At 39.9% G+C, this 10,211-nt stretch overlaps 1 protein-coding gene across 1 annotated transcript; it reads left to right on the top strand.

The window, feature by feature from the left end:
* Positions 1-9,989, top strand: rpl7l1 (ribosomal protein L7-like 1). Its single transcript, XM_032585650.1, has 6 exons — positions 1-117; positions 3,217-3,325; positions 4,560-4,723; positions 8,003-8,140; positions 8,230-8,339; positions 9,307-9,989. Exons 1-6 carry the CDS (start codon positions 104-106, stop codon positions 9,513-9,515), a joined length of 744 nt encoding a protein of 247 aa, XP_032441541.1. The 5' UTR covers positions 1-103; the 3' UTR covers positions 9,516-9,989.
* The last annotated feature ends 222 nt before the right edge of the window (positions 9,990-10,211 follow it).

The raw sequence follows: 10,211 nt of genomic DNA, 5'->3' as shown, positions 1-10,211 counted from the left end.
GGCGGTAATGCACCTACAAATTGTTTGCCAACCGCCATAAAACAAAAAGAAGAAGAAGAAGACGTTCCCCGGATTTTGCTTCCGGAGCAAATGGTATGTAAGCATGGCCGACAACGAGTAAGTATTAGTTGTGTTTTATATCTAAATCCATCCTGGGTCCTGTTTTAAGTTTTCGTTATTCTGTGCCCTTACGAACAGATTTCCCTTGACTAAGTGTTTAAAAAAAAAATTATTTATGGCTAGATGATGCTTAAAATCAGTAAATTTAGCGTCTAATTTTGAACCGCACCGTATGCCGCTCGGATGCTACATTTTGTAAATATCGTGAGGAAAATAAATTGATGTCGCTATATACTAGCTATAATGTGATCGCGACTAATGTTGCATAATTTGTGTCGCTCGGGTAGTTACCAAAAAATCTTATTTTGTGAAACTAAGGTGACCAGATTTCTAAGACTAAATCTGGGGACATTTCTACGGAGCCCTCTAGGGGACATGGGGCATTTTTTCCTTTTGCGTTACCTCGCAATACTGTACTGATCAGTTCATGCGGCATAATTGAATACTGTAAGCCTTTCTTACGGTGGCCGCCGTACTTTGTGCTTTAATATAAGGTTATGTGAGTTTTTTCCATGAATGTTAACATCTCGTTGTGAAATATCTGAAGTTTTATATCTTATATCACTACAAACCTACGATATAAACAGAAACTTTCCGTAAGTAGGAAAGAAATAAAAATACATCCTAATTTGGACTATTTCTGAGTTATTATCGCGGGGTAATAAATCATCTGACAGTTTTGATTGTGTCTGTTTTGCTGGTTGACTGAATGGTTTAAAGGGCCATTTTCATGTTCAGTTCCATCTTAGCCCTAAACAGACATTAAGATGCAATGAATAAATCGACTTTCAATCCGTTTTTTGTATCTTAGACTTAATAATAATAAACACGTTTTATTATTAAAAACACAACAAACTAATGGTGGTAAAGGGCTGCACTGGGTTAACTCGGGGAATCTCATCTGTCCATGTATCAACCAACTCTAAACCATTCTTTGTTCTGTCACAATTATCCATTTATTCCATTTTGATTATCATGCTCCAAACTTTGCAAGGACTGAAAGCCTTTTGGGGTTTTTTGCCCCGATTTTTCCTTTACAACAATCTTACAACGTCCTGCAGTGTGCGGTGTGTTACGTAGTGTGTACATTGTCTTGGCCCGATTATCGCAGCCTGCCGGGTTTTTCCTGACTGGGAGCAGAACGCAGCCTGTTGAATGTGATAGGTAGCCAATCAGAAAGTGCGGTGACGTAAGAACGGAGGGAATCCTAAACCGTTGACATGGCAACTGAGAGTCCGGTGGACATCAGAGGTGATATGTGGAGATGTTTATTACTATATGTAAAGGTCATTTGTATATATGTTTATTATATGTGGTTATGTTTATTCAGTTAAAAATGTTAACTACGAAAAAACACAACTCACCTCCAAATCATAGTGCAGCAAATAGAGCAGCTGCTCCCGCCATCTTTTATCAAACGCCTTTTCTTTTTGTTTCGTCTTTTATCGCTTAAAATGAGCCACAAACTATCACTGCTGCTTCTACATCGTCATCCGTGTTTGATTATTCTAAATTCACGCATGGTATGTTGGGGGTTTTACTAGAGTTTCTTCTGGAATCGGGATGTTGGTGAGTGGAATCGGTTCTGTGGTGTGTTGCTCCTGCCGTGTGGCTGGACACACGAACCGATCGAACCTGTTGGACTTTTATCGGTTCTGTGGTCACAGAGGTTTGGAAAATTGTTCGACAGTCCTTAAATCCTGCCATGTGAACCAGACTTAAAACTCATAAGCTCTACTCCTCTCATCTCGTCTCGACCGCTGCCCTAACGCTCTGACTCTGGTCGCTATGGTAACGTTTACATATCCCTTCAAGATAAGATACAGATGCGCCACAAAAACGGAACATTTTACTTTTGTGAAAATTTTAACTCACGATAACGACTAATGGGAACCCTGAGCTTGTTTCTCTGCAACCAGCTACGATTATTTGTTAGCATCTAAGATATGAATCTAGTTGAAATCTTAACCACTTTCTGTCAGGGACAGTGCAGCTAAACATTATACTAAAACTACAAACATCATTATCTGTCAGCACAGAGAAATTTTAAAGTGTGGAAGGTACACATTTACACATGCAAAGTACAAATAGACTTACACAAACTTGCTGAGTTGGTACACTGTGCTAAAGAAGCTGCTACACAATAAAAATCTCAGATGACATCTACAGTAATCTATACATATCAAAAACTAGATGCTGTCAATCCCGTTAGCTGCTTCTTCGGCTTGAAAACTCAAGAAAGTAGAGCAATGTTTTACTTTATGTTCTTCACACTTTTTTGAGGAGTTTTACTTCTCCAGCTCTTGTCCACTGGTCTCTGCACCGCCTCTGTGTGCAGAGAGGGGAGAAGGCTAAAAACTTCCTCCAACAACCCGAGTGAAATTTCCAGAGCAACACGTTGACTATGAAGCGCGACTCCTCAGCGTAATAACTTTGAGATGGCACAAATTGTCACATAGTTCCAGTAACGCTACGTGCCTAACTATACGTAAAGGTTCTCGGAAAGAAAGGAGAACGAGAGGGCTCGAATCAGAAAAGCAGTCCTCTAGCTAAAGAAATACGTTACGACAAGTTTACATTGGATTAGCTCTACGTTATACTATGAACGAGCAAAGTTATAAAACTTTCCAGACCACACGATGCGCATATACCTTCATGAGAATTATAAATACATTCACATTGTGAAAAACAGAGTAACTTGGTACACTGTCCATCCACGCCCAGTACAAATGTCAGTTTAAATCGACTATTTTTGTACAAGGCAAAAACTGGATATAATCACTAATCCAGAAATTCCAAATAGAAGTTAGACAGGTCTAACTTTACCTTCATCAGACGTTCCTCCATCAGACGCTCCTCTGGTTTGAAGACTTTCACGAAAGTCTGTGTGTGCTCGGCTGCTGCTGTTCTCTGTTTTCTGCGCCATCTTTGCGTGGAGGCAGGAAGAAGAGGCTCTCCTGTAACAGGGCATTCACCAATCAAATGACTGGAGCAGAAACGTCAGCCAATAGAAGCATGACAAACATAAACTGATAACAGTGACAGGGAATAACGTCTTGTTTTGTATTTAACTTTTTTGTATTTTGATCATTCCAGGTCAAAGAAGGTGATCAAGCTAGTTCCAGAGTATCTTCTTAAGAAGAGGAAAACATACCAGGCCATCAAGGCCACTCAAGCCAAACTTGCGCTCCTAGAGAAAAGAAAGGTGAGTGGAGAGATGACTCCGATTCCTGGCTTAAAGGAGCTATATCAGTGTTTGAATTGAGCAAAGTCGTGTAAAGTATGCTTGTCAAACAATTGATATTACTGACCTGACCATTGTCTTCGTACACAATTCTTCTGGATTCTCATCTCCCTTCAGTGAACCGTCTGGGATTTCTCCCATTGAGCTCGATTTCTTGAGTAGATGTTTCTACCGGGCCAATCAGAGAACAGGAGAAGTTGTGAACAATGACTTTGATTTTTAGAATTCTAATCTGCCTGTGTGGAGGAAGTGAACGAAGCCGTTCAGTCCATGTTGGCCACGCTTCCAAATATGGAACAATTAAAGTGAGAGCAAGCGGAAAGTTGGCTGCTCTTCTTCACTGTTTTCTGCTCCATCGTTGCGTGGAGGCAGCGATGGCAAAGATGTCTTGACCTTAATCGCCACGATGTTTGGCAAAATTCTCTAGTTGCGTCCGTTAATAGTCATGAAGTAGCTAGGTTAAATGCTAGAGAAGCATTCCATTTCCAGTAAGCTTCATAGCATGACTCACCCCTTATATACCTCACAGCCAAACGTTAGCGATTGGGTAAAATCAGATCCAGTTATTTAGAACTTTGACTCTCGTTTCCCCGCAAGGCGTAGTACAAGGGGCTGGCATTAACCAAGCTAATTCAGACATGTTTGATATTTACAAAATAACTATTCAATGATACTCATTTGTTTGAGCCTAAATATTGAGGGCTGAGAATAAAAGAGCGAGGCGCTGCTAGACGTTTGACACTAGCATGCTGAATATGTTCAGAGATGGGATTTTCTTTAGCTGGCAATGCCAAAGGTAAGGAATTATGAAGAGGCGTTTTGTTGAAGGATATCAGATTTTAGTTTTTCTAACACTAACAACTAAAACATGGACGCCTGAGGTCAATTTTAAAAGTCAGTATAGCTGCTGTATCTGCAATAGTGAAGTTTTAGTTGCACAGCTTTATGATGCTTCCTACTTGTGAAGTCGTCACTGTGTAGCTCTTTGTTCTACTGTGTATATGAAGTTATACAGAAAAATATCTCAACAGAGACTAGCCCATTGGCTAATAAATAGCAAATTATATAAACGGCTCTTCTATTGCTATTTAATTAGAGGCTAATTGAAAAATGAGTTAACGTTGGTGTAAATATTGGACTACTTTCTTCTCCTTTCCACAGCTGTACCACTCACCTGCATGGTTCTGTTTCCCAGGTAACGAAAGGCAAACCACTCAAGTTCAAGCGTTTGGAGGATTTCTTGAAAGAAAGCCACAAAAAGCACCGAGATGAGACGCGCATCCGAAGGAACGAGCGCAGGCCCCCGACCCCTCTGCCGCCCGAAAAAAACAAGCTGGCTTTTGCTGTGCGCATCAGAGAGTAAGTACTTCCTCTCAGACATGGGATAACTAAACAAACTAGGGTTATTATAGTTAACTACAATAAACAAAATAACAAAAACTGAAATTGAAAAGACATTTTTGTGACCCGAAATAAATAAAAACGGTAATTAATGGGGGAAAAACTATAACATAACAGTTTATAAAACTAAAACATACTGAAATTATAGCTACAACATCCTTTGTTTATGTTTGCACTAGTCCTCAAAATGGCGACGGCAAAAGTTTGGAGAAAACTCCAGCGTCAGTTGGTTGTTCAACAATAATTGAAAACATTTTCTCTTTAGTATTCATTACTCAGTCAATTTATACATAATCACAATACTTTGGCTGTTTTGAATTCTGTATAAAAAAACTAAAACTTCTACTACAACTAATAAAAACGAAATATTTAACTGATGAAAACTATAGAGCACATTCTCAAAACTAGTTAAAGTTAACTGAATTAGACAAACAAAAAGTCACAATAAAATGAAACTCAACTACTATGAAAAACCCTAAACTGTTCCATCCTGGTGTGGACTTATAAGTTGAGACTATATTTAGTTTGATGTCTAGTTTAGGTCTAAAAATGGAGGAAAAACCCCATACCTATCTGGATAGGTATGAGGTACAGTACCTGTTTAATAGCCGGATCGTACTTCCTGCTTTACCTTTTGTCGCTGAACAATCATGTGATTCAGATGGCAGCCAATGGGAGCCGTTGCAGTCTTCATGCAGGCTGCGCCACCATCTGCATGTTATCTTGATCTTACTCACGAGGTTGAACATATGCTGGAGGACCACATCATGTCTTGTTTTGTCTGACAACACTAGCTTCCGTTCACCCCGCCATCAGGTGATGGTCATCACACTTCTGACTAACCGAAGGCGTTGGCATCGGCAAACACAATCAGATCGATGTCAAACAAACTGCTGCTGCTTCTGCTTTTTGATGATAGCGACAGGAACCGTCGCTCTGTGGGATAGTTTTAAGTCCTGGCTTGGAGCTGGGCTGCTGTGGAAGGAAAATCATTCTGGCTACCAATACAAATCCTCCACTATCACATCTAAGGAAATAAGCACATATTTACATATCCTACTACTCACTACAGAGCAATGTAAAACAGTGCTCATGATTTAAGCTTATAATACCATAAATACTGAAACATATTTGGTTTAATCCCAACATTCTCAGCTGTTAGAAATAAGGATTGTAGCTATTTCAAAGTGAAAGTTTCAGTTCTTCTTTCTGTTATCAGTCAGTCTGAACATAGAGCAGAACACAGAGTTAATATGCTGAAATATTCATAAAGTTGTATCTTTAACCGGAGCAGCAGAACATGACTTCTGTTGGTTTTCCTATCGAAATAATCATCACAGTTTGAATGGTTACGTCGTGGATCATATCATGGCTGCGGATAAGAACGGTACAATGTTTCAATCAGAGCCATCTACTGAACTGGATATCTATTCCTGATTCGCTTTGTATTTAAATTCAACTGTCTGACCTGGTTGTCCGAGCTTTACTGGAACGTTCCGGAATCAAATGCCAGTCAACCGAACGAGACAAGTGCCAACCAGCAGGAAGGACAGAAACCAAAACCTAAAACATCTACTGCAGCTTTGTTCATGTCTCAGTCTGGAGTCCTGTCACAGCCACTCCCACAGCTACAGGTGGCTCTGCTCCACTAACACAGGGGAAACACGGCTTGCTATACACTAAAGTCTCTCTCTTTCTTTCTTTTCTCTCTCTCTTGTGTTTGTAGCCCCGCCCCTTATGCCCTTATACATGTTTGCGCTGCTTTCTCAACATCAAATAAAATACAAACATGAGGACCCATCACTACGTCTTTCTAGTAGTCTTTCTACAGTCTTTCTACTGTTTGTTTGATCGCCCACTAAAATCTACTCTGCACTGCAGACTTGATCTGGTTTGTGATATGAAAAGATATTCAGAATGTTGTCCATGAAGTGAGAGGAGACTAAACTTTGTCTGTCTGCTAAAACCGGCTGTTTAAAGTGGGGCCACCAGGGGGCGATAGTGGAGCCTCAGAAAGATGGGCAGAAGATACAAAAGTAACAAACTCAACCCGTTTTTTTAGTCATGAATATTTAATCCTTTTTTTTCCCCATTAAAATTCAATGATTTTCAGTCATCAAAAAAAATTTATTTAAAGTAATTTATTGAAATATTTGCCATGCTCATCTTTTTGATTGGCTGCCAGTAATAATAATTATTGAATAGTATTTAGAAGTGACGGAAAACATTCTAATAACTTTACATATTTTGTATCATTGTCTGTGGGTTTGCTAAGGGCGTCCATGTGCGTCATGGAGCAGAAAGGTTTGGGAATCCCTGTGCTAAATCTGCTTTGGGTGATGGATGAATCCCAGCCATGAACAGGAGGTTTTATATTCAATATTAGTTTTTGTGGCTCTACAGAAATAGACATGTTTATAAATTCTAAGTAAATTCAAAGATGCTTTTGAATATGCAAATTAAATGAGATACAGTAGGGATTAAAACCATGGCTTTGGTTCTGGTGTTTTTGTTAAATTATGACAAGGCTGCTGTAATTCCAGTCTGCCACTAGATGTCACCATGGCAAAGCTTTGACTCATTTTTAGTATATAAAGACATCTTCCTTTTTATACTGTCTTACTGTCATCCATCACTAGTTAAACGTTCAGGCCTTTAATAATTTCTGATGAACTTTCACCTTTATCAGCAGAAGAACGCATCTTTAGTCCTCTGCTGCCATCTGGTGGATGCAGGGCATGTCAGCTTGCAAAATGAAAACTGTCAATTTTATATATATTGGCTTTTTTTTTCTTTCATTTTTTTAGCTAAATGCATCAGTACTGCTGTCATTTTTTCCTCAATAAAACATGAACTCAAATCTACACTTTATTAAGCTTTACTCTCTTCGTTATTAAAATCAGCTTCATTTTCTAATCCTGTAAATTCATATTTAAATAGGGATAATCTGTAATTCTCATTTTCTCTGGAATGCTATACTGCTTGCCCGATGATCCTGCTGTACGTTTTTCTCCTTTGGGTTACAAAAACGAAAATCTGCAGGTCAGACATGGCTTAAGTTATATTCCATATGAATTATACTCAGATCCAAACTAAGAGGTGTTAAGAAGTCTTGCATTTAACTCCTTCAAACGTAAAGAAACTCAGAGACGTCTTAATTATTATTTTATTATTATTATAACCTATACTTCATTCTTTTATGCCTTCTATTAAATCCCTGCTGTTGTGTCCTGTTAGGATCAAAGGTATCAGCCCCAAAGTGATGAAGGTGATCCAGATGATGAGGCTGAGGAAGATCTTCAGCGGGACCTTCATTAAGATAAACAAGACCTCCATGGAGATGATGAAGATGGTGGAGCCGTACGTGGCGTGGGGGTGAGTCGTCCTGGCCGCTGCGCTGTGACCTGGGTTTCATCTGGGTTTCCATCTGGGCCAGAGTGAACACTGGTGAACCCTTCCAACAGGTTCCCCAACTTGAAGTCGGTCCGCGAGCTGATTCTGAAGAGAGGCCAGACCAGGATCGGCAGGAGGAGGGTTCCCCTCACTGACAACGCCCTCATCGAGGAGCACATGGGTACGACTCAACTGTGACTTCCCTATTGACCGGTCCTGTCTAGGGAAGCGCGATACATCAGCATGAACATCGATGTCAGTCTGTGTCGTTCCACTGGACCACTATTAACAACCGATTGTGGAGGAGGAGGGTTTTTGTCATGTTATATTTGTCTGGTCATGTGACAGTAGCTGCATTTTCATTGACCATCACCCAATTTGACATTTTGAAAATAAATTTGCTCAATGGAAACATGGCATTTACTTACAAAAAAAATCTCAGGTTTTTTTATGTAAAGTTTGGTCGCTACAATGAGGTGGCTTTTCGTCTGCATCAAAATTAGTTTTCACAAAACTGCATTGGAAACACTTTTTTCATCACACAAGTCACGTGGTCAACAACCGACTGTTGACATTGGTGCAACCACCAAAGAAGAAGACGACGGCGACAGGAAGTAGTTGAAGGGTGATGCCATGGCATGTTTCTTTTTAGCGATTTATTGCATGAACAAACTTGCGATTTTAATTGCGTTTCTTATTTAATGGAAACACCTCAACTGCAAAATTGTGGTTTTTCTACATTAGCCTAATATTGACAAAGTTCTGCATACATTTGTAATGGAAACGCAGCAAGTGATGGTGGTTCTGTGCAGGATTGCAAGGAGTTTAACAGAAATATAGAAGCATCATCAGCACTGTGGTTGTTTTTCTCATGGTGTCAAAAGCGTAGGGGGAAGCATATATCAGTAAATATTGGCCGTAACAGCAGTAATAATATGGGCTCTCGGTATCGGACCAAATTTTGAGATCTGTCCATCCCTAATCCTGCTCTTCATATATTCTTCTGTTGTGTTCTATAAAATAAAACAAGCTCTGGCTTCCCTTAAAGTTCTTGCTTTCAAGTATTGATGCTCTTTCTGCAAATTCCCCAGCATAGATCCACCATTCCAACGTTTCAGTCCTCACCCACTTTCTTCTTCCTCCTTCAGGTAAAACTGGCATCATCTGCCTGGAGGACCTGATCCACGAAATCTACTCGGTCGGCAAGAGCTTCCGAGCTGCCAACAACTTCCTGTTGCCTTTCAAGCTGTCGGTGCCTCGCCACGCCGCCAGGGATAAAGCCGGACTGCTGAAGGACCTGGGGAACCCCGGCTTCAGAGCCACAGACATCAACTCCATCATCAGACTCCTCAACTAACAAACGCGCACAAGACGTCGGACACTGAGCTCCACCTTAAAGGAAGGCCGCGTTTGTCGCAGAGCAAATGTCAAGAGATGGAGAGAGAGTATTTCTCGGGTCGGATTCTGATCCTGTGTCTGTTTCCCGGTGTTTTGATGTTGCTCTGCAGCAGGCTGGGAGATAACCCAGTCATGTAAAATAAGGACTTTTGCTTTATTCGTGTTGTTTTGCACAGGTTATGATGTGTTCCAGAGAACAAGAACTGAAGCAGAAGAGTTCAGTGGAAAATGGAGACTTTATTATGAACACAGAAACATTCCTCAGTTTGTCAGAGGAGTTTTGTCTGTAATAGATCCAATAAATCAGTCAGGTTCATGACCCTTTACAAACATGTTTACTGTGTTGAGCTGTTTGTATTTTGGTTACACAGTCAATGTAATTTACTGCTAATACAGATACATTTTCATTAAAAAAAAATGACTATACACACAATACAGTGTCATTATGTGGGCTAGTTCCATTGTGGAAAATGTTGGAAGGTGATTTTTTTTTTTCTTTTTTGATCACTGTAAAGATTTTCCAAGTAATTTTATGTGAAACGACACAAACCTGAGTATTAAAGGGGCAGTATTCTGGGTTTTCTAGGCACATGGTGACATTTTATAACATAATCAAGTAACTAAGCCTCCAGTTGATATGAAGATGATATATTAA

This window comes from Xiphophorus hellerii, chromosome 15, assembly GCF_003331165.1.
Source record: "Xiphophorus hellerii strain 12219 chromosome 15, Xiphophorus_hellerii-4.1, whole genome shotgun sequence".
Taxonomy (NCBI): Eukaryota; Metazoa; Chordata; class Actinopteri; order Cyprinodontiformes; family Poeciliidae; genus Xiphophorus; species Xiphophorus hellerii.
The sequence above is the reverse complement of the archived record's forward strand: the minus strand, read 5'-3'. Positions and strand labels throughout refer to the sequence as shown.

Bases quoted from the DNA above. Each gene is read 5' to 3' on its own strand.
- rpl7l1 (XM_032585650.1), top strand. The intron at 8,141-8,229 runs GTGAGTCGTCCT...CCCTTCCAACAG, and splicing joins GAGCCGTACGTGGCGTGGGG to GTTCCCCAACTTGAAGTCGG. The intron at 8,340-9,306 runs GTACGACTCAAC...TTCCTCCTTCAG, and splicing joins CCTCATCGAGGAGCACATGG to GTAAAACTGGCATCATCTGC.